The sequence below is a fragment of the Stylophora pistillata genome, chromosome 11, assembly GCF_964205215.1.
Source record: "Stylophora pistillata chromosome 11, jaStyPist1.2, whole genome shotgun sequence".
Taxonomy (NCBI): Eukaryota; Metazoa; Cnidaria; class Anthozoa; order Scleractinia; family Pocilloporidae; genus Stylophora; species Stylophora pistillata.
This window is the reverse complement of record NC_142529.1, coordinates 11,724,414-11,748,701: the sequence shown is the minus strand read 5'-3', so window position 1 is coordinate 11,748,701 and position 24,288 is coordinate 11,724,414. Positions and strand designations below refer to the sequence as shown.

At 38.0% G+C, this 24,288-nt stretch overlaps 1 protein-coding gene across 1 annotated transcript; it reads left to right on the top strand.

Annotated features, from left to right (window-relative positions):
- Positions 1–7,629: 7,629 nt before the first annotated feature.
- On the top strand, positions 7,630–23,942 carry LOC148720058 (uncharacterized). Its single transcript, XM_088737928.1, has 13 exons — positions 7,630–7,701; positions 8,077–8,148; positions 8,561–8,632; positions 9,171–9,242; positions 9,570–9,641; positions 10,265–10,333; positions 10,931–11,008; positions 11,563–11,625; positions 17,971–18,173; positions 19,045–19,170; positions 19,713–21,275; positions 22,135–22,520; positions 22,979–23,942. Exons 4-13 carry the CDS (start codon positions 9,178–9,180, stop codon positions 23,012–23,014), a joined length of 2,661 nt encoding a protein of 886 aa, XP_088594054.1. The 5' UTR covers positions 7,630–7,701; positions 8,077–8,148; positions 8,561–8,632; positions 9,171–9,177; the 3' UTR covers positions 23,015–23,942.
- The last annotated feature ends 346 nt before the right edge of the window (positions 23,943–24,288 follow it).

Here is a 24,288-nt window from a genome sequence, read left to right as displayed (position 1 = left end):
AGCCTCTTTCATGTTCTGAAAACGTTGTTCTTTTAAGTTGAATACTTCTCTCTTTTCAGTGTAAGATTATTTTTTTGTGTGTTGATCAAGCGTTTGACCTGAACAAAACTCCTCAAACTCTTTGGAATGACCCTCATTTTAAGAGATTACATCATCCTGCAAATAAGGGCTTTGTCTTTGGTTTCATTTTTCTTTTTGGGTGAAATGAATTCATTCTGTTGGATGAAATCAATGAAATATTAGGCTCATTAAACCGAGCTGATACAATGACAAGGGTTGTATAATATTTATGTATTATTATAAGTAATATTTTAAATGATTATTGTCATTGTTAAGTATTAATCACACCCACGACTTTTATCCACACCCTCACCCACGACCCACAACTTGTACCCACGACCCACGACCCACGACCCACGACCCACGACCCACGACCCACGACCCACGACCCATGACGATTAGTCAAACTCCAATAAGAGGCCTTTTTATATGCTCAGTAATTAGCTGTTCTTTTGTCTGACGAGGAGTAAATAGGCGTTAGGTGGTAAGCCGCCATCATGACGCTTTAGAACGAAGAACTTTAGCCCCTTCGCCGGTTAAACCCTTGCTTTGGAAACGATATGTCTATTATATCATTCCAGCAGTATCCGGTAGTGAAGCGGAAAGCCTCTGATCACATTTGAATTCAGTGAAGCTATCTACCCAATTAGCCCTTGAGGGTGAAAAGGGATGGACACATGCCCTTTCAGGGGAAATCAGAGAAATGTTTTTCGCAAACCGACCTACACCCACAAATATCTCGCTTTTGACTCTCACCACCCTATTTGCCATAAAACGTCCGATGCTAAAACTGTATTTAAGAGAGCTGACTATCTACCGTCTACACTTCATTCCAAGGTTGAGGAGAGAAAATATGTTTCCGACGTCCTAAAGGCAAACGGCTATACTGAAACATTTCTCCGTAACTGCCAGAAAGCAGGTACAACTAGTACCACTCCTGATGAGAAGGAACCAGCGACTGGTTTTGCTGTTATTCCCTACATCAAGGGTGTTACAGAGCCTATCAAGGCAATTTGGAATGGCCACAACGTAAAAGTTGCTCAAAAACCTTTTCAATTACACGTGTATATCGGACAGACCAAACGTCAGTTTGGTACACGTTTCAGCTTTGTTGGAGCACACTTGCCTAATTAACCATACAGTTGGCTTGGATCGAATAATTCTAAAATCATCATCACTAATCGTCGCTACCACCAGCGCCTTTATTTAGAATCTTGACATGTCAACTCCGTTCATGCTCCTCATCGTGATAATGGCGACTTACTACCTGACGCCTATTTACTCCTCGTCAGAAAAAAAAAAGGCAGCTAATTAGTGAGCATATAAAAGGGGCTCTTATTACAGCGATTAGATCACCCCTGATGAAGGCACTAGACAGGAGTGTCGAGACGTTTGGTCGATGAATTGTAATTCCCCGACTACATTTATTAAATCTTTGAACTAGAGTCAAATCATGTCTGAAGCTCGATTTATTTCACAGAACTATTATGACGCAAAACATAAATACCACATTTTACATTTGATTTAATTTTGCCAGGAATTTAAGCAGCAACCTTCTAAGCGAGTTGCCCTCACATATATTCAGAAACAATCATCGTATCATGAGTTTGTAAGTTAGATTGCTTTTTGTTTGTTTTTTGTTGATAGAAAAACGCATATCTTCGCAAGCCGTTATTTTCATTACGGTTCCATATACTAGGTAAAAGCGTAATTTACGTTTATTCTATCATCCATCCATTTATTTCTCTATCTATTGATGCATCTGGTGTTACAAGAAATTTAAGCAGCAACCAACTATTGGAATTGCCTTCATATGCTTTCTCAGGCCTTTATCATCTCACATCGCTGTAAGTTAAACACCCTCATGTTTTTATTGCTGACGTCTAAGACAAAGGGCATGATGATTTTCGCCACCATTTCAGTTCAGTTCAGTTGGAAAGAGAGACAAGATCATGTCATATGTACATTATTAAGATGAATAGAATGATATCAAATATTCTTATTCGGCATGGTTTAAAATCTTCAACTTGCTATTTTGGATAAGTTAAAGGCTTATTAGCTCTCAGTACTAGGCAACTTAGTGGTTAAAGAAGAATGAGGCAAATCTTTGTCATCTGACACCTGCATGTTTCACCACTAGACCCTTATTCGTCTGGTTCATGAATAATTTAGTGAAATGAATTAAGAAATAAATAAAAAAAAACAGTAAAATGATGACTAAAAAAATAAGTGATAATTGACTGTGTGGAGTGTAATTTTGTCTGAAATCTTATGCATGATCTCACGCCAAAATTGGCGAAAATGGAGAAAAGATATGGCTTAGAACGAAAAAATTCTAATTCCTAGGTAAGTTACACTTCGGGCCTGAGGGCAAACTGAACCAGTTGGATGACTTAGTGGTTATAAATGGTTATAGTAGTCAACATGACACCATGTTACGTCCTCCGAAGCTTTAAATATTCATACCACACATGACCTGTGTGGAAACATATACCCCACAACCGAGTATTCAAACGCTTTTATGTTCACTTAAAGAAAAAAAAAACTTAAAGCTGATCAGCATCAGAAAAGAAACTTGATGTAGTCAGAAGCCTGCTGTATGCCACCCCTCCCCTATAAAGTAAGGTTTAGCTCTTCTGTTGGAATGAAAAGGAGTTTTCGGATCTTCATGGACTCAATTGGCATTTCAACGACGTAGGGAAAACAAATAATACTCCTTTTTCAATTGGTTTTGTACTAGGAATTTAAGCAGCAACCTGCTACGGCAGTTGCCCACTGATATATTCCGCGGCAATCCTTCACTCAGGAAGCTGTAAGTTGGAAAACATCTTGTCGCTTCGGTGTTTAATGAAAAAACGCACGATAACTGTCGCAGGTATTTTCTTTGTGGTTGGAGATTAGAGGGTGGTTCCTGTTGAATATCCAAATTTTAAAGTAATTTTTAACATTTTTCAATTCTCCTAAAGGCCTATTTTACGTTTACAAGACTTATCTGCCATTTCGATGCATAAGTGTCAAACAGCAATCTGACAAATTGAAAAAATAAATAAAACTTACTGAAAAGAACGTTGATTGAAGTGAGTGGAGTGCCATTTAGTCTGAAATTACACTTTTGAATTCCACAAGGAGTCCCATTGCCATTTCAGATGAAGAAACTTTTTGAGATAACACAATTGAATCACCTTTTTCAGTTAACACAAGGACTGAGTCATTGCAAATATCTCAATTACTCAGTTTCGAGACCATGAGAAAGCTAGGAGTTGATGTAACAACTTTCACTTTCGGTTCGGTTAATATTAGCCACTATGTACAATTATCTATAATTGCTAATTATTATAATGTTTTAGGGATTTAAGCAAAAACAAACTCGAGGAGTTACCTTCTGATATATTCGCAAACAATGGTCATTTAGAATCACTGTAAGTTAGACCACTTCATGTTATAACAATGTTCACTAAAGAATAAAACGAGGTAGATAAATATAATGACTTCCGCGGTTTCAACTTTCAAAAACAGTTCGAGAAGAGAAAATGTTTTTTTTTCCGTTCACTCTTAAGGTCTATGGGGAGAATTTGTAATTAGAGGTTGGTTACAAGAGGCGTTATCCACGTTCTCTGCAGAGGAAACTGGATCTACCCTGATTTCATTGTTCTTAACGTATACCTTTCATATTATGCACTTATCAATTGAAACCCCGACCCCCCCCTCCACCCGGGCCAAGGTGGGGATTTGATTTGACATCATTACAAATCTTAAGAAACCTCCACCCTACTGGGGGCATATTGACAGGTAAAACCCCCACCTTGGTGGGGAAACAAATGTTGTTCCCTGACTGACTATAAGCATTTAGTTCCAATTTTCTACTTCTTTAGCGTACAAATTTAGCTCAAGTAAAAGCCAAATATGATAAACTGCTGTGTATCCAACCCTATCTGCACCTTTTATTTTATATCATATAAGAATCCTGTGTAGCACGACAAAACGTGGGTAAATTGATGTTATATTTAAATAGACAACACAAAATAGCTCCTAGGAGCTATAATTTATATTTTGGACCCTAAAGAAAGAGGAAATCTAGCACTTAAGAAACCATGGGGTTTTAATAAACTCTAGAAGTGGAAGAGCGTGTATCTGCATTGTGTGAGAAGCTTTGATTAAAAAACAATAGCATTTTCCAGCCAATGAACCATGAGAGCTCAAGGCAAAATCCCAAAGGATTAATATAAATGATGAAATAAAAGAAAAAATATCATGAAACTTTATACCTTTCAAATCCGGGATGCCTAAACAAAACTGCAAAGCACAGTTTATCGAAATCCAGCGAGCGACTCCAGTGACCACGTGAAGAAATTACCGTGATAAGACTAGGCACGAGTCCATCCCCACCTCTCCCCGACCTCGATGAATGTGTAAAGAAAATCCTGAGAAATCTTCCACCCTCATGGGCGAACCGTGCCTTTAAATACCATAAAAATCCCCCACATTCTCCCACCTTGGCCCGGGGTGGTGGGGGAGGGGGGGGGGGTCGAGATTTCAATTGATAAGTGCATTATGATATTAAAACAGCATCAACAGTATATAAGATATATAGGATTCACAGCTCAGTTTTTTTTATTTTTTATTTTTTCACATAAGGACCGACTCTAATTGTTTTGCCAGCGGTCGAGTGGATTATACTCGTGTTTTGTGTCCATAATCGTGTCATTGAAACAGAACAGGCACCACGTGAAAACGGTTCGTAATTCTAGAAATCTTCGGAACGAGCAATTCAACAATGCTAAACAGCAAAGCTTGAATTGAAACAAAAAAATTTGTTAAAAAAAACTAGTCACATTACGTTCACCAGGGAATATTTCAAAATGCTACCGCCAGGGGAAAACTGGTTTATGACAGAGTTTTATGAGTTACAGGGAACGTGTCGGTAAATGAGTTACCAAGACAAAGATTGTAGTCTGTGTCGTTAACGTAGGGTGAAGGTCAGCTGAAAAGAAAAGAATTATATGGCTGGAGGTCATAACGTCATGACCCAGATCCATATATTTTCCCATCCAACTCGACTTAGCTCAGACGATAAGCGATTTATCATATGGTCGCCGCACTTTATCTTGTTTGGCTAGCTATGCCATTCCCTTTGCCTTTCCCATTTCATTGTAATCATTAGTATCGTAGCTTCTGTTATCTTCTTTATACATACATACATACATACATACATACTTTATTTATTCCAGAAGCAGATGATAACTATTATATACAAATAAAACTAAAAAGAAAATACTTCTAGAAAAGGAAGTTAAGAGGTTATCCCTGTGTAAAAACTCCCTTAAAAGAAAAGACAAAATATAAATCAAAATCATTACAATCAAATATTTAAGTACGATTTAAGTTTAGATTTAAAATGCTGAAAGCTGTCAGCTTCCACTATATCACCCGGTAACTCATTCCATAATTTGACAATCCTAATAAAAAAAGAATTTTTGTAACAATTAAGTCTAGCTGGTTTAATATAGAGTTTGTATTGATGATTTGCTCTCGTAGACCGAATCGTGGCAATATCAAAGAAGTCTTCAAAATTTAAATGATAAAAACCAAAAACTATCTTATAACATTCGACTAAAGATAAGTAAGTTCTACGGTCAGAGAGAGTGGGCCATTTTAGCAGTTTGCATCGGTCTTCATAGGACATTTCTCCTTTGCGTTGATTTAAAGCGAGTCTTGAGGCTCTTCGCTGTACATTTTCAAGGGTATGGATGTCCTTAACAAGGTAAGGACACCAAACAGGTACCGCATATTCCAAGATTGGCCGTACCAGAGACATGTACAGCATAGAAAAAACATTTGTGTTAGCGGTGCCTACTGAGCGTTTAATGGAACCTAAAACTTTGTTCGCTTTATTGACAGTGATACTTATGTGATGGCCCCATGAAAGATCTCTAGTTAGTGTGACACCGAGATCTTTAAAATTAGTCACATCTTTCAGGGGCTTTTCTAAGAAATAATTAGTTACCGACTTATCGCGTAAATGCGTAATTCGCATAGATTCGCATTTGTCTGCGTTGAAACGTAGCTGCCACTTACGAGCCCATGCGCTAAGATTATTAAGATCATCCTGAAGAAGCTGACTATCTTTTATAGGGTCAATTATCTCTCTGTAGATCTTCGTGTCGTCTGCATATAGTTTCACTGTAGATGATAGGAATTCAGATATGTCATTAATATACAATAAAAACAATAGGGGCCCGAGAATGGTTCCCTGTGGAGTTCCGGAGGTAACGCACGACCAATCAGAATAAGATCCCCTAACGACTACACGTTGTTTGCGCCCCACCAAAAAATGTCTCAGCCAGTTGAGTAAACATTCGTCGATGCCGCTACATTTCAATTTTAAAAGCAGTCGCTCATGAGGAACGCTGTCAAAGGCTTTGGCAAGATCCAGAAAAACAACATCGGTAGGAGTGGATGAATTACGGGATTTCGCCCAGTCATTAAACGTTGATAACATTTGAGTTGTAGTAGATCTTCCTCGTAAAAAGCCAAATTGGTTGCTATTGATAAAGTCGATTTCGCGCCAGAACTTAATCATCCTATCAAAAACAATTTTTTCACAGATCTTACAAGCAATTGAAGTAAGGGAAATTGGGCGGTAATTTTCTCTCGAAGATTTGGAACCCTTCTTATGTAGAGGTGTAATGTCGGCATGTTTCCATTCCTCAGGCAAAAGGCCAAGAGACAACGATTTGTTTATCATATACGTCAACGAAGGTGCTAATTCCGAAGCACACGACTTAAAAATGCACGGCGCGATATGGTCAGGCCCAGGAGACTTATTGGGCTTGAGTTTCAGAAGATGGCGTTTGACCTCATTGACAGAACAATCAATTTTCGCAAGTTTCTTGTCAACAGTGCAGTCTTGAGTGGGAAAATTTGCATAATCTTCGGTAGTAAACACCGAAGAGAAGTATGAGTTCATACTCTGAGCAATACTGAAGTCGTCAGTCAGAACACATCCATCGACGCTTATAGAGATGAGATTATTAGTGCCTCTTCTCTTGGACTTAACAAAATTCCAGAAAGGTTTCGGGTTTTCATTTTCCTGAAGATCAAGTGCAAGTTTCTCTATATAAGACCATCTAGCTGTGTTACAAAGTCTCTTAACAGAATTGTTGAGTTGCCGATATTTTTCCCAAATAGTTGAATTGTTTTTTCTGCGAGCTCTATTATACAATAATTTCTTCTTTTTGCACAAAACGATAAGTTCCTGTGTAATCCAGGGGGCACTGGATCTCTTTTTATTCTTGCGTTTGGGAATGCACTCATCCACTGCTTATTACAATTACTATCGTTTTCATTCTTTTTATTGTCATCATAATCAGTTTTATTATTTTAGTTATCATTATTTTTGCGAAATTTTGATTGTCGAAGCTAATAAAGTATCATTCATCATCATATTGAAAACAAAAACCTTGTAGTACGCGTGTTTTGAAACGCGTTGAAAGTTAATTTTAATGAGGTTTTTGTTTTCAATATAATTATCATTATCATTACCATCATCCTTATTTTTTCCGGTATTTATAGGTATTTAACTAACAACAATCTAGAAGCGTTGCCTTCAGATATTTTCTCAAGAAATTCTCCTTCTCGATTGTAAGTTAGATGACTTCTCATCATAGAGTTATTTGGAAAAAATATATATATATTTTTTTCTTTTGGTGATGTGGCTCTTCCTACCAGCAAAGACAACATTAATTTAATGTGAATCTCTGAGAACAGTCGCATTGCTAGGAGACGATCAAGTCGCTAGGATAACAAATGATTTTAATCATGTTAGGTCATTAGTAAATACATCTTAAAATAAATGCTCGCACATCGCATTTTTTAACCCATTATGCCCTCTTTCTCCTATCGAAGAAACTTATGGTCGAAACACTTTCAAGCTAAAAGAAGCTTGACCTCATTTCATATACATTTACGTTTATCATGAAATTTTCTTCACGAGTCTTTTTATTCTGACATTGGTAGGTATTTAACTAACAACCACCTTCGGGAATTGCCTTCACAAATTTTCAAGAGCATTCGTCATCTCTGGGTTTTGTAAGTTAGGAAACTACATGTCGTACATTTGTATGATTGATGTATTGAATTTTAATATTTTTTCTTTAAATGAAATTAGACTCAAAACTAAAATGTGTGGGTGGATAGGTAAGAATTAAACGATGAATTAGGTAAAGAAGATATAGGAAGGGATCATTAAATCAATATGTATATGAATAAACAATGAAATACGGGTATTAAAATTAAAGTGATGTCATATATCGTTGCCAGTTATCCATATGTTAGTAGCAGAATTCAACGTTCACAAAGGAAAACACTTTTCTGACTCTGACGACAACGACAACCTAAGAAGAGTTTAGTAAACTCTTCTTGGGTTATCGTTGTCGTCAGATAAGTTTTTTTCTTTTTGAACGTTTTCTTCACCACGTATGAGTTACTTCGAATTCGGCAGGCATTTGTCCGGTAACCAGTTGGAGTATTTACCAGAGGATGTATTCAGCAATTGCGATCAGCTTAAAGTGTTGTAAGTGGTAGATAAATCACGCAAAGGTGAATAAAAGAATCATAGGGCAAAATCACCAGAGCTTAAATTACAAAGTACTCCCTCGTGATTTTAGGCTCTGGTGGTTTTGAAATGCAAGAGCACTTAAACGACTAAAAGAGGACGAGTCCATCAAGATTCTGCCAGCAGACAAAGAACGCTCTAGTGGGTGGTCTTTGATGCCGACACCTATCAGACCAAGATGTATCAGCCATTGAACAGAGATCCAACAGACCGTCTGACGAGGAAATTGTCTAAAAAACTGTTAACTTTGAAACGAATAGGATATCTATCAGAAGTCGTCTACAACAAGTTTGAGTATTTGGGAAACTACTTAAAAGTTTTATGCCGTACGTAAGGCGTACACTGTAGCACGATGAAGTAATTTTGTTGAATGTATAATGCATAAAAAATTATATTAAATCGTTCGGGCATGTCGTATCTATCGTCACTTGTTGTGCGACCTTATACGATTTCTATACATGTACAGGCCTAGCTTTTTTGTACACATTTCAAATAGAATCCTCATGAAAATTCAACTAAAGAAGTTGCCTCGAGGCATATTTAATGGAACTACTGGATTGCAGGCGCTGTAAGTTTTGAAACATTTTCCCGAATGATAAAATCAAATCTTCCGTAGGATATTTTAGCGAGTATTATTTGGGCGCCAAATCTAAAAACATTCCCACAAATAAAGTTAGATGAAAACAAAGACTTGTCAAAACTTAAGCATAAGAACAGCTGGATGAGGGTTCTGAGTGCAGTATAAAATGTTTCCCTTGCATAGTGTGCCTCTTTTCAAATAAATATAGAATTCCAAGTGTCAAGAAATGATCCCCATGTTTGATTTTCTCCGTTTAAACTTAAATTTCCACTCTTTCTTTTTGTCTTTCTCTTGCTCTCAATCTTTAACGAGTAGAGTGCTCAGTTTTAACCGGTTGGAAGTCATTCCTTATCGTGCATTCTATTATCATAAAGCGGCAAAATTTATGTAAGTATAGAGTGGTTCGTACCTTTCCTCGGCTTACAGAAACAGTTGTGGCATGTAAACTCTCCGATAAAAATATTTATATCCATTTTTCATATTTATAAATATATATATAAATATGTAACTGCAGACAATACTGTTTCGACCTTCTGGGCCTCATCAGTGCAGTGCTGATGCTAGGATTGGGGAGAACCTGGGGGGTCACCCCAAACGACCCAACAGTTGTGGTATCGTCTAAGCCATGCCAAAGTGCTCAGATTAGAATAAACTAGTGAGCATGCGCAATTGCAACAGCAATGACTCATCCTAAATAGAGTGCTCAATTTGGACATGAAAGCAAAGCTTTGTATGCCAAAGAGCTATATCTAACTGCAGACAGTACTGTTTCGGCCTTCTGGGCGTCATCAGTGAAGTGCTGACGCTAGGATGGGGGAGAACCTGGAGGGTAACCCTAAACGACCCAGCATTTGTGGTATCATCTACCCAAATATTCACATAAAATGTAGATTGCAAGAGGAGAGTACTTCGTTAGAGAGAAACCTCCAGCCCTTACTCGTTGATGACTGATGATGATGATGAACAACAATGTAATAATTTTGCTATATATTATCTTGTTTCGATTCAAGAATGCTATCGGATAATCCTATCGAGGTCATTGAACCAGAAGCGCTTCCTGAACATGCAGGTCAACTTATGTAAGTTTAATGTACTGCCAGCTTACTAAGTCGTGAGTAATAATATGCTGCATTGCATTTTATTGCTTAGTCATCCACGGAGTGCTTTCTCGTTTAAGACTACACATTTGATAAGGGTAAAACGTGGTTGTAAAAACAACTTTTCTCAGACTTCGTAGATAACGTAGAGTAGAAAAAAATCAGCTCCAAAGGAGAGTTCAATGAACATAGTTCTTCATAAGTAAAAATAAAGCATGTCCATGTCCATCTTTGTATACGTGCCCTTATTGCTGTTGTTGTCGTTGTTATTTTCCTGGTTGTGGTCCTGGTGCAGGTCCTTGCCTTCGTTCTTGCCCTTGTTATTGCCCTTATTCTCGCCCTTTTCTTTTTCGTTGTCCTTGCATTTTGCACCTGTCTTTGTCGTTTTCCTTATCCTCTTAAGCTTCTTTCCGTTTCCCTTTACCACGTCTTCCCTCTTACCTCGCCATCTATCTTTTCCTTTTCTTGTTCTGGTAATTTTTATTGTGTTTTCATTGTTTAATATTCGCTATTCCTGTCGTTCCATTATAACGCAAGTCAAGTCATTTCATACTATCTTTTTTTGTTTTTTCGTATCAGATTTTTGATCCGCACTAAGCTAAAGAGAATCAGTGTCAGTCATCATTCATTTGTTGGGCTCTTTTATTCCTTCAAACTGTAAGGTCTCCTTTGTATCAACTACTGCTACTTGAACGGACATTAATTATTACTTATCACAATTAAACAATTCAGTGTCGCTTGTTGTTACTTAGTCCAATTTTGAAGGCATTTCCTCTTTCGATTCTATGGTTGTTACTCATCACACGAATTGAGCTCACAAATGAGTTATCCTTGGCTTTCGCTTACAGAGGTACTTAGAATTACCTCGGTCTGATAACACAACTATAAGAGAGAGAGAGAGAGAGAGAGAGAGAGAGAGAGAGAGAGAGAGAGAGAGAGATAGAGAGAGAGAGAGAGAGAGAGAGAGGAGAGAGAGAGACAGAGAGAGAGAGAGAGAGAGAGAGAGAGGGAGATAAGAGACTGATGATATCTAAAGAAGGCTTACTCGTGCAGGTTGTTTATAGTTATTTTCAAGGGAAATATGTAGCATATTTTCTATGATTGTGCCTTTAAAATACCATTGAAACTGTGCTACAGTTCAGTGCTTGCTGCAACGAAGGATTCGCTCATGCTTCTGCTGCTATCTCGAATTTTTGTCTCTCTTTGTCTAGTCTGTTTGAAGAAAAAGTCGCAAAAACCATAAGATACTTGCATCACATCATGATCATTTATTTGTGAGTAATGCAAAAAAATCATTTTGATGATGATTAGTCATTGCAACATACTGCCTCTAATATTTTTAAAAATAACAATAACATTATAAATTTAATTTAATAATCATTATGATTATAAATCATACCGCTGGCAGTGCCTGTAGGCAATATGAAGCGAATCCTGTGTTCTAATTGGGGGCGACCAGAGCAGGCAACTTGGGCCCACTAACAGAGTTAATGACTTTTGGACAATGTCGAGGATAGAGTCGCAAATAGCAGTAAAAGATGGTCAAAACAGGGAAAAAAACATGTTATAGGCTCACGTGGCCGGCTTATGAATAAGGTCATCACTGTTACAGGTACAAACAAATTAAGCACACTTGGAAATTCTCATTTGTCTAGCACTGATCTTATAGGAAACATAAGGGATCTGCCATCTACACGGCTTATTTTATTTAGTCCTTTACGTGTAGAGATAGTTTTGATTATTTATATACAGTGGTCCCAATACAAGCAGAACAAAGAAAGACTTTCATTTGACTAGAGTTTTTCGACAGTAGAAGGACAAGATTTACACATGCCATTGCTGCAAACAAACGAACAAACTCTCACAACTTTGAAGCATTTACTGAGTTTCCTTAAATTGGCTCTCACTGCCATTTCAAACTGAACAGAGGCAAATATTCAATGATTAATTGTCGATGGAAGTGAAAAATTCTCTCCATAACATCATGATCACTGACTGTTTTTGGAAAAAAATCAACCTGATGGTCAACTCAAGTTTGTTTGCCAAACCAGTACTGTTATTCATCCTAAAAAGTTTGCATGTGCGTTTTTGTTTTTTTTCTACGCGCTCTCTATTCGACAGGTGTCAGAATTTCAAAGTTTGGTTGCAAGCCTTCTAAATCACCTTCATCATTGCTCAAAAAAAATTAAAAAAGGTTTCGGTGAAGCCTCTTCCTTTAAATTGCATTATCTCTATGTTCTCTGCTATTGACGCGCTAAACCAATTGTTCGGGTTTTGGAGGATGCCCTTATAAGGCCCTAACTTTTAGTTGTTGAAAAAACGTTTTTCGGTTTTAGAAAAAAAAGATTCAGCGGCTGAATTTCGGTCTGTAGTGGGAAAAACTCTGTCCTCTGCCTTGTGTGCTGTCTGCAGTCGCAGTATCCAGGACCTCGCGCTGAGATTTTCCTAAGACGGACTTCTCGGCTGGTCAATAACATATACAGGGAGTTTCAAAAAGTTCGTGCCCTCTTATTCTAGCTTATATTTTTCCAATTTTCGCATTCTGAAAGCCATATTTTTTTAGACAAACTACCTGATTTTAATTACCTGCAAGTTTTAAAGTTAGAGAAAGCTAAAACAACGATTTAAATTCATTCTCTCTCGCGAAAACGTGCAAAGTGCGAATATCCACGTTTCTCTGTTTCCCACTTTTTTTAGCTTGTTTGGTTGTCGTTCTCATTTATAGAGATAAACGGGCACAAGCTTCAATAGTGAAGTCCTCTAGGATATCAATTCGGGAACTGTCCAAAATATTGCAGAGAAGTAAGCGCTGCATGAAAAAATGGTTAGTTCGCAAAGATTACGAGGACAAACCAAGAATGAGGTGGAATGACAGGTCACGGCTTTACAAGTCTTCACCTGACTTTGTTCTGCAAGGGAGGAACTTTAAAATTCAAATATTACTTTAACAACATACTTAAGAGCGAATGTTACCAACGGTCAAACATTTGGTGCCAACAGCCAAAAAATTGATTCGGCTCGTATTCTTAAGTTGGGTAGGCCTTATAGTGAAACAAAGCACTGCATACTTCGTTTGGCTGAATATCGATTTATTTTGGAGATAATCGATAACAACTAGATTTCGCCAAAATGCCGCTTTTGAAGCTCAAAATTTCAGACGAATCTTGGAGTGTCGCGCCACGAATTGACAACACTTGGACCGATAAAAAGTACCAAATCTTGAAGAACAGCATCAGTACATTTGTTGACAGCAATTTGAGCAATTCTTGATGGTTTTTTTACACAATCTAGTTGGATTTATCTGACCTTCATCTTACAAAATTAAAAATAGGTCAAAAGTAACCCGTTATTCAACTACGTGGTAAATAAAATAATTCACTGAAAATCTCGCTTTTAGAAGGTGAAGTGTGGTTCTTCTCGATCTCCAAAGGATTTTTTGGGGTAACGATTCTGTGCGATTTAATCAAATTTTAAAGTTGGATAAAATGAGCTGATTTGACGGTGCCGTCAGTTATTCGAAAATGTACACATTCCCACGCAAACTCAATTGTTTCACATTTTACATCCAGTCTACAGTTTATTTAACATAATGTCATCTTACTGTCCATATTGAAATATCACAAAAGAGGATTGCAGTCCTAAAATTGTTGCATTGCTCCCTCAATAGAGATATAACAACTTGGCAGAATAGTCAACACCTCCTGACTACAAAGCGTATCACGGGGTTTCTCTATTTCTATTTCGTTTAAATACTTCACGTAAGAGATCTTTGTTTAAATCTAAGTCTACAACCGAACCGTGAACCAAAGGTAAGCGGTATGTAACTAGTTCAGAAACTTGTTTAACGTGTGCGGAATAACGCTAATTAATTCAAAATTAGATCTACTGAAATAAAACGCAAAAATAAAACATTGGACTGTGAAGCACGTGGCTACAGGAACTAAGGTTGAGTGTTACATATGCGAAACAGGAGCAAACAATTATCTAACTCCAATCATGATTGAATGTATCATAATTTAATGTTTCATGGTACTTGGATGGATGAAGCCTATTTTAGGACAAAAAAGAGCGAAAGATCTGCAAAGGGCATAGCCCATCATGCATCACTGCAGATGTGCAACAGAGATAAGTGTAGTGTTTGAATATTTGTTTACTTAAGAGAAGTTTTATAAGGGTCAAACCTGGAAAACCACGACTTTCGCTGCAATGTTTGTACTAGCCAACGTTCAACAGCTTTATATGTGTACTGTTTCTTCCCCAGAGGCTACCGTCCCTTGTTAAGTTACTCGAGCCGATAGTAAGACTACGACCCAGGTAGCACACGCTCACATTATTCACGCTCATCTTTTCCCGGCAGTGGTCCAAAAAAAAAATTAGCCTGGAAATGAAACCATTTCTGCGTATCTCAGAACTCAAGAAACGCTTCGAGTTATCACTGCACCAGTTGATACAGCAGACTCAAGTGCGAGTCGATATACCTACATCAGTCAAATACGGTACTTGCATTTTGGAAACAGTGGCTTTGAAAAATTAGCTCAACTAGTTGGTTATTTATTATTCTTTCCTAAGAAGGTAGCCAAGTAAGCAGTGATCTATCCCCCTCAAATATGGTCGGGTCCAAAGCCAACAATGCGTTATATGGCGAAATATCATAGAGCGTAGCTGATGCGTAATGACAAATTTAACATAAGCTTGTTGTCTGGTCAGACCAGAATGTTCACGCCCATTGGGAAAAGACTGACATCTAGATTTAACAAGAAAAAAAAAAAGTAAATAAACCCATGTTTTGCCTATCTCCTTAATATTTCCTTCCAAGATGATAAATTTATGAACTGAATGACTACTTCTTATCGAATTCCAAAGCCAATCAATGCTTTATAGGGCGATATATTATTGAGCATGGTTTGATATATCAAAAAGAACTCGGCGCCTCGAACTTAGAGCCTCTCTTCTACACCAAACCAAGCTTTTCATTAGGCGAGGGACAAATTGTCATGGTATGTATATTAACAAGAGGAGAGAACATTGTTGCTTGGCTAAGAATTAGATCAACTCCGTCTTTTGGTCCGGAAAATCGAGACAAGTGGAATGGCTCTCAATCCACCTTAAACAAGCAAGAAGAGGTATAATTACTGATTCCCATTTTCTGGATCGTTGTCGAAGTCACAGTGCAATCTTATTGTAGTTTTGAACGAGAAGCAGATATCCTTATAAGAAGAACGACACGCACTGCTTTTGCAGAGTTCACATCTTTTCTCTGCATGCAATTCGTTTTACGCCAGTTTCAAGGTAATTTCTGTAAACAATCAACCAATGCATAGCGATTAAAATAGTAAGGAAGAGAAAACAAATACGATTCAATCTTTCAAGAGTCTTAAAAAGTACTTATAAGTCATTTAAAATCCTGACGTCTATTCAAGGCAATTGTCATCTCGACCGGTTCCTTCTCACACAAAGTAAGCACCAAGTGTTTCTATAGATACTTAGTGTGGTTTCAGCGATTAACGATAAAAACACCCCTCTGAGTGTCAATTGGTAGGTTTGACTGTAACTCATTTTGAATATTACACACCGTCAACCGAAGAAAATTAAGTAAGAGTGCAGGGAAGTTGAAATCTTATCAACAGTAAAATACAGTAATATTGTAACAGGCAGTGGTTTTAATCACCGAACTAGGTTTACCTTTTGTTCTTTTTGTCCTAAAATGAGCTTTATCAAACGAAGCAATAATTCACTAAATAAAAAAATAACTCAATAAGCATCGGAGTTAAATAATTGTTCGCTCCTGTTTCCCATATGTAACACTCGACCATAGTTCCTGAAGCCACGTGCTTCACAGTCCAATATTGTATTTTTGGGCAGTTGTCGATTTCAGTGGACCTCATTTTGACTTAATTAGCACTATACCGCACACGAGTAACATGTTTCTGAACAGGCAACATTAATTCCGGGAACGTTTGGTTCGCGGTTTCGTTGAAGACTATATTTAAACAAAAATCTCTTACGTGAAGTAATTACAGCTGTCACCTAAAATGATTATTACACTGACCAAACATTCTTTGATGTGTGAGAACTGTATTTGATTCCTTTACATTACATTATTTTACATTAAACAAAAATGGCAACTACAAACCAAAAAACCAAAAACAACAACAACACGAGGTTTCGAGTTACGTCATTATCACATGATGTCAATCATAGGTACGTAAAGCGTCCAAAATTGAACTAAAATAATGTAGTTATAGTCGCGACAACAGCCTCCTTTTCAACGAAATGGGAATGGAAAAACCCCGTGATACGCTTTGTAAACACTCATTATCAAGACGTGTTGACTATCCTGCCAAGTTATATCGCTATTATGGGAGCGATGCAACAATTTCAGGACTGCAGTCACATTTTGTGATACAGCAATATGAACGGCAAGGTAATATTATGTTAAATAAGCTGTAGACTGGATGTAAAATGCGAAACAATCGAGTTTGCGTGTGAATGTGTACATTTTCGAATAACTGACGGCACCGTCAAATCAGCTCATTTTATCCAACTTTAAAATTTGATTAAATCGCACAGAATCACTACTCCGAAAAATCCTTTGGAGATCGAAAAGAACCACACTTCGCCTTCCAAAAGCCAGATTTAAGTCGATTATTATATTTACCACATAGTTAAATAACGGGTTACTTTTGACCTATTTTTAATCTTGTTAGAAGATGGTCAGATAAATTCAATTAGATTGTGTAAATGAATGATCAAGAATTGCTCAAATTTCCGTCAACTCATGTATTGATGTTGTTTTTCAAGATTTGGTACTTTTTTTCGGTCCAAGTGTTTTCAATTCGTGGCGCGACGCTCCGAGATTCACCTGAAATTTTGAGCTTCAAAAGCGGCATTTTGGCGAAATTCAGTTGTTATCGATTTTCTCCAAAACAAATCGATATTCAGCCAAAGTATGCAGTGCTTTGTTTCACCTTAAGGCCTACCTAACTTGAGAATATGAGCCGTATCCATTTTTTGGCTGTTGCCACAATATTTTGAAGATGTTCTATTTTTGGCCCCATTTGCTGTTAAAATCTAAGGCACGACTTTATTTAGCTGTAGATCTACCCCCGAAGAACCCGTGAAAAGAAAGTTGTTTGGCTCCAATAGAAAGGTGACCTTTATACAAGATGAAACACCGGCTCATACAGCCAAGGCTAATCGGATATGGTGCCAGAGAAATGTACCCAATTTTATCTCTAGAAAATAGGTGGCCTTGTCATTCGCCAGACTTTGAATCAATAGGAAAGCTCTGGAGCGTTCTTAGCGCGGCTAAGTAGAGAGATTTAATCTGAAAAAAAAAAGGGGAGATGGAAAATGAAGCAACGCCAAAAAGAGCTGACTCATTTTATGCCACGACGCCCGGATATTTCATAAAACTGGAGGAAGAAGGACATGTAGGCTATTGAAATATACTATCCGTTCTCCGTTCTCTTTTCCCCATTCACTGTTTTCATTCCTCGTTTTCAGTACCTCGTTTTCCGTTCGTCATATTTCGTTTTCGTGTTAGAGAAATTCTGTCCGAGGATATTCAACACGAGCTGTTAGGACTACTGTTGTCTAAGTATAGTCTCATCTTTCAGGAGTCCATCGGCAATAGAAAGTATCAAAATTGAAAATTATTACGATTACGACGGAGCCATTGCGGAAACGCTTTTGTTGTCAGGATTCATTGAACAGCACTCACTGATTCCAGGGGAGAGGATCTTTAGGCCTTGTCCGTTGGGAACATTTCAAGACTTATCGACCGATGGAGGAAAAAAAGGATGCGTAGAATGTCCTGCAGGTATTTTCAGCGTGTTCTTTTTTTCTCGGATGTACGCTTAATGTACTCATTATCAGATATACTCCAATGTGCACTTCCTCCCCTAATTGTTGTACCACAAGGGTTAGCTATGGGATAGAACCTCCTGGTGATTTCTGTTCTATCACAACATTTTGAAGATGTTTCACCTTTAATCGATACTTTGTAGGTATATTCTTATTAATTTTTCAACCCTACTATAATTAATCCCTCAAGAAACTTTAAAAAAGGAATACACGAGGGTAAAAATGATGTTACAATATGTCTCAATAAACCGGTAAATAAATTTCTGACCATTCCAAACCATATATCACTGAAAAAGGTACTACGTTCAGCTTTCTCCCATTCTCACCCCATCTTACTTGTAAATTTTGAATTTTGTCTTTTCAGAAAGATCAGCAAAGAAATTGGAAACCAGATACCATGAATTACAAAAATAATTTATGGCCAATAGTAACGATTACTGTTGGACGCTTCATTCGGCTAAAGTTTACGTGGCATCTACCTTTTCCATTTACCACCAAATAATATTTTTCCTGGCATCATAAATACGCCTTTAAAGTGCTATGACACCTTTTCCGTATCCTATATTAACCCTCGGACATGCAATTTAAGCTTACATAATCATCAAGTTGCAAAGGTAGTGAGGCAAGAGATCGATGGCATGGGGCGGCGGATGGAATCCTTTATCGGGTTCAAACTTTAATATCCTCTGTCTAGGCATTACATAAAGTTTGATAAGAAAGAAAACGAACTGACCTCAAAAAAATTATAAAAAGAGCAGCATAATCCTGATAATATTTAAATCAATTTCGTACCGAATGTTAAATTTATGGCATGAATCTTTTGTTAGGCGGTTTCTACTCTGATACAGTTGGTTATGCGAGCGAAAGTTGCAAGAAATGTCCCAATGGTTCCTTTATTCCCTACCACAAAACACCGGGAAAACGGTATCAGGATTGCATATCATGTCCTCGCGGTAAATAACACATAAAGCCATAGTGTATAGATAAAGGTAAATTTGAACTTAGAAGAAAACAGACTAGATTGCAAATCATGATCAGCTGCTTTCAGCGTGCCGGAACAATGGTTTGAGTGGTTCAAATGAAGTAAACGAAAAGAGATTAATCGAGGCCCTGAACCATTGTCAGGGGCTCTCAATGAGGTTTCTGTATCATGAACGCATAAGGCTTAGAGGTAAAATTCAATTACTTGGCATCAGTAAACTCTTAATTTACCACATGCTGTTGACCTACATTACTACCAGTCAGACCTTCATCTCTGCCTTTCACACTACAAACGCAGACATACACATAGATTCTGGAAAAAGAAATTTGGCGTGAGTCAGTAAAACATATGAATAAACATTAGAAAATAGAAACATTTAATGTTTTGCTAATTCAAACTTTATGAGAAACTCATCGTGCTTTGGACACGGGTTGAATCAGCCTAAAGATTTGCCTCCAGGGAAGCTTGTTGACGTGTGGTATCCGACTCATTTTCGTTTCCCATCTGTTGAAGGAACTGAGACGGACGCTATCGCTGGATTTCGCGCTTGCAGATGCTTAGAAGGACACTATCGCATCAATATGTTTGAAAGATGTTTCAAATGTGGAACAGGCGGATTGAAGTGTCAAGATGATTATGCTTCCCTAAAATCTGGATATTGGTGGAAGTGGCGAAACGATACACACAAACATCGATACAGAGAGTTTATTAAAAATCTCTTGACATCTTCTCCATCTTTAGAGGCCTCTGATGTACAATACCCTCATCCGATACCTGTACCATATTTGTGTCAAGTAGAGGAGGCTTGTAAGGGAGGTATAGACTCCCCATGCGGAGATGGATACGAAGGTCCAATTTGTGGAATTTGCAGCGCAGGATACCATAAAGAGTCCCAAGCTTGCAAGCGCTGTCCATCGACGACGTGGGTTCTTTGCCAAATGGGGATAATTTTGATTATCTTGTCTTCTATTATTTTGTTCACGATGTTGATGAACAGGCGTAAAGCTAGAAAAGACAGAGTAATCTCTTTCATCGACTCTTTCCTTTCTAAAGTAAAGATCGTGATTGGTTTCTATCAGGTCACTCATGGCATGCTCCAGGTCTTCTCCTTTATAAAATGGCCTGGATCTCTTCAAACTATCGCTAAGTATTCGGCAATTGTTCAGTTTGACTTCCTGCAAATAGTACCACTCAGTTGTCTTTTCCCCACATTTCATTTTAATGCCTTTGGGAGCCTTATTGCAATAATGGCAATAAACGCTCTTATGATCTGCATCTCTGCAATACTCTGTGGAGTGCAGAAGATGATCATCTCAAGAAGTCACGGCTTGGAAGACATTGAAAAGTCAAAAAGAGTCTCGCAATTTAAGGGAAGCGTGTACAAGAGTTTGTTTTTTTTCCTGTACATAACATACCTAAGCACCTGTTCCAAAACAGCGTCTGTCTTACCACTCGCCTGCAGGAAAGTTTGCAAAGATAAGGAGGAGGAGTTCTGTACCGAGTACCTGAAAGCAGATTACAGGGTACGATGTCAAAGCCAAACCTACAACCAATTTCTTATTGTGGCTTACATTTCTTCTGCTTACGTGTTTTCTCTCCCAGCTGCCTCTTATCTCTTTCTTTGGAGGATGCAAAAGGTACGATTGGCTCGTGACAACTCAGAGGCATCACAACGACCCGAGGCTTATTCGGAAATGCTGTCTGGGTTGCGTTTCCTCTTTGAAAATTATAAGCCTTCTTCATGGTTCTGGGAACTAGTTGAAATGACTCGCAAAGTCATCCTCACGTCTGGTCTGATTCTAGTCGGACAAGAGAGCAGATCCTACATTGGCTTGGCATTGGTCACCGCTGGAATGTATGGAGTACTCTTTGCCTCCGTCCGTCCCATGCAAGACGTTACCGAGAACAGAATGATGACCACGTCACTTGCAGTTACTGTTATTAACTTGGCTATTGGTGCCGTTAGCAGGATCCCTTCAGAAAACATATCTTACTCTATTGGCACAGATATTAATGACGTCGCCTTCAAGGTATTGGTGTTTGGGGTTAATGCTTTGGTCATCGGTCTTCTTGTTGGTAAGAAACTAACTAGCTAGATATCTAAATAAGTAATTCACCAAAACACTGCCTACAGCAATTTTCAAATCAATTAAGAGTTCAAGTGAAGCAATTGAGGTGGCAGCTATTTAGCCGACTCAAAAATGTGCACAATGAATTCGCAAATGGTTAGTATCAGGTCACGTCTTTTTAAAAAAATTGCATCTTTATTTGTTCTGAAACTATTTAAAAATGACTGGGAGAGTAACAGAAATGAATCCTATTTAATGGAAAGTATTGGATATTGACAGTTAAGCCGTATTCAACAGCATTACAAAGTAGTAACAGTTCACGTGCGCAATATTATACTTTTTTACCTTATTAACATGCAGTCAGTCTATCTCAACGATCATTATTAACAATCAATGGAAAATCTTGCACCAAAATTTCCTAGACTGACTTACTACAGTAATTGGTTGAATATTTGGCATTTGTATTCTCGACAGAAGTAATGCATGTCCTATAAAATGCATCAAAGTCTGTCAAGGACGTAATTTCCCATTCGCACTGGTGTTCGAGAGCGACTTTGCATCCTTGCACAGTCGAGCGTTTTACTCAGAGCAAGAGATTTGCTTTAAGGAAGCGAACTGAAGTTTATAGGGAGGAGGGGGAAGAGAGGAAATCAGTAAAGATGAAGGAATCGTCGTTTTATCAAAAATAAAATCAAATTCGCCGCCAAATGACTGATTTTCAGCACCAAATGATAACGGGTATCGCTGATGACAACTCATATAGGTTACCTGGCAAAATTTTAGGGTTTGTGTTCTTTGATTATTGTTGTCCTCCGATGATACTAATTAAGCTTCGTTTTAACATGTCATGTCTTGCTTGCTTCCAGTTCAGTTCGCTTGTCACCTGTATAACTATTTCAAGGAGTGGCTCAAAAACCCACAATGCTCTTGTTCATGCATACTGGCCTTGCTCCTCCCTTTAAGTGATCTGCAAGGAGAGATTCACAACGTGGCCGAAACGAACATTTTTGAGACACAGCTTGAGACTGGAGAGTTTGAGGTTACTACAGTTACTACAGCTGTTGAGGATACTGGAATTACTAGTGTTACGCTCGAAAAAAGTGGACAAGGTGGGGACGACTCAGCTCAGGTCCAAGAGAAAAATCGTCGGGTGAAAAAGGGAAGCAAATCAAAATGTCATCAGGAAACCCAGACTGGCTATTTGCTCATTTTTGAATGGCCCGTTGACAAGAAACTGGCTGAGTCAGTTGAGGCAAGTCATTTCTAAATCTGTGTAAGTTGCATGCATGGCAATCATTATAACTGGAAAAGGTCGATATGTTCCATTAAGCATTACATTTTGAGAACATCTCATGTAATCTCGAAACGCTCTTTAAGTGTTCCACCTAGTGAGCAACATTATACTTCACGCTTAAAATGATGCAAAAATCTCGAGAGGTGGAACTTTTCCTTGATGCGTTTTCCTCTTTGGGAACCTCCAATGATAGAAAAATTCGTCGGTTATTAGTAGAAATGATACATAAACTCATCAAAGGATCGCGAAGTTTCGCTCGCAATGTTTGGCGAAATTTCGGGAATTAAAATTTTGAAAGCTTTCGTGTTTTGCAAAAATTAATGTCTCTGTCGATAGAAGTCATTTAAGCAGTTTACACTCAAAGGATGTCATTGTTGATTTACGCAAAAGCTAACTACCCTCACTTCTCTCTGCAGGCACCCGTCGTCAAAACTAAATGTAAAGTAGTTTAGAAGAAGGATCATTTGGTTTCCATGACTCAGGTTACTTTGTAGAATAGCTCTTACCTTTCAGCAGTTTTTATTTCACAGAATTCGAATCTACATTGTAACAGAAATGTGAATTCGATACAGGGTGGCATAAATATTTATTGTAAGCATAGAAAATATTTCATCTTATATATACACCTAATTGTATGGTTAAATAGATATTATGTTTCTTCTCGACGCGTGAGCGGGCGGTATTCTAGATATCCTGCAATCTGATTGGTTCCGAGAGCGGACAGTATTCTCCCATCAGGCCCGCTCCTATTCGTTGCGTGTTCAGTTGCCAAGTATATTCTTAGCTTTGTTGCAAAATTTCATAAATACAATTTTGTTTTGCCGGCTGGGCAGCATCTATAAGTAAAAATTTCGGTCATGACCTCAAGCCGATAAATAACTTACTAATTCTCTCTCTCTCTCAAACTACTATCACAATGGTTTTCTGCAAAAATTGATTTTGAAATAAATTTTGTGGTGTCAAATGTTGCTAGTAATAAACATATTGACATGCGGCCTTCAAAGCCGTTGGTCATTCAATAATCCTCCTCGAAAAGTAACTCACAAAGTTAAAACGAGAGGTATTTTCAGTCAACAACTACATTAATCAATGTAACTTTCATTTATTTAATAGTTAAATCCTCGAAAACAATTTGTTCGTTGTAAGACTTTGAAGGAAGTTTTGAGTTCTACTTAGAATAAATAAACTTTCTCTAATTCTTTGAAAGTCACACGAATTTGGACATTTCTACGCTGCATTTCAAAAAAGAAACCGAAGCAATTCGATGACTAAAGTCGCATTAAATCCCCTTGTGTTTAGCCTGTTTCTAACTTGTATCAGACCAAGTCATCATTAAATCACGGTTAGCTATATTTGTCTGTCTAGCAAATAAAGCAACATGACGAAGTCACATCGTGCGAATTTCCTTCAGCTTACCTTCTTTCCCACAAAATGGCGGTTGACTTACAACGCCTTAACCACCTACGAGGTGAGCTTTCCCATGACCGCTTTGCACGCCTTTTCCCACAACCACTCTGCGCTCCTCGCCACTGAGTCGAGATTTCACACGCACTGCGGTATAATCTCACCAAAACATAAACGTGATAAATTTCCATCAGTGGATACGCGGCGACTCCAAGGATACCTCCTCAATTAGCATTACTACTAGTTTCGCTGCTATCTATTCGCTCAAAAGTTCTTCCGTTTATGGAGGATCTTCCTGTGACTACAGCCGGCCCTAAATCCC

Coding starts and splice junctions, on each gene's coding strand:
- LOC148720058 (XM_088737928.1), top strand. CDS start 9,178: ATGAAAATTCAACTAAAGAAGTTGCCTCGAGGCATATTTAATGGAACT. Junction 21,276..22,134: donor GGTCATCGGTCTTCTTGTTG/GTAAGAAACTAA, acceptor GCTTGCTTCCAG/TTCAGTTCGCTTGTCACCTG. Junction 22,521..22,978: donor AACTGGCTGAGTCAGTTGAG/GCAAGTCATTTC, acceptor TTCTCTCTGCAG/GCACCCGTCGTCAAAACTAA.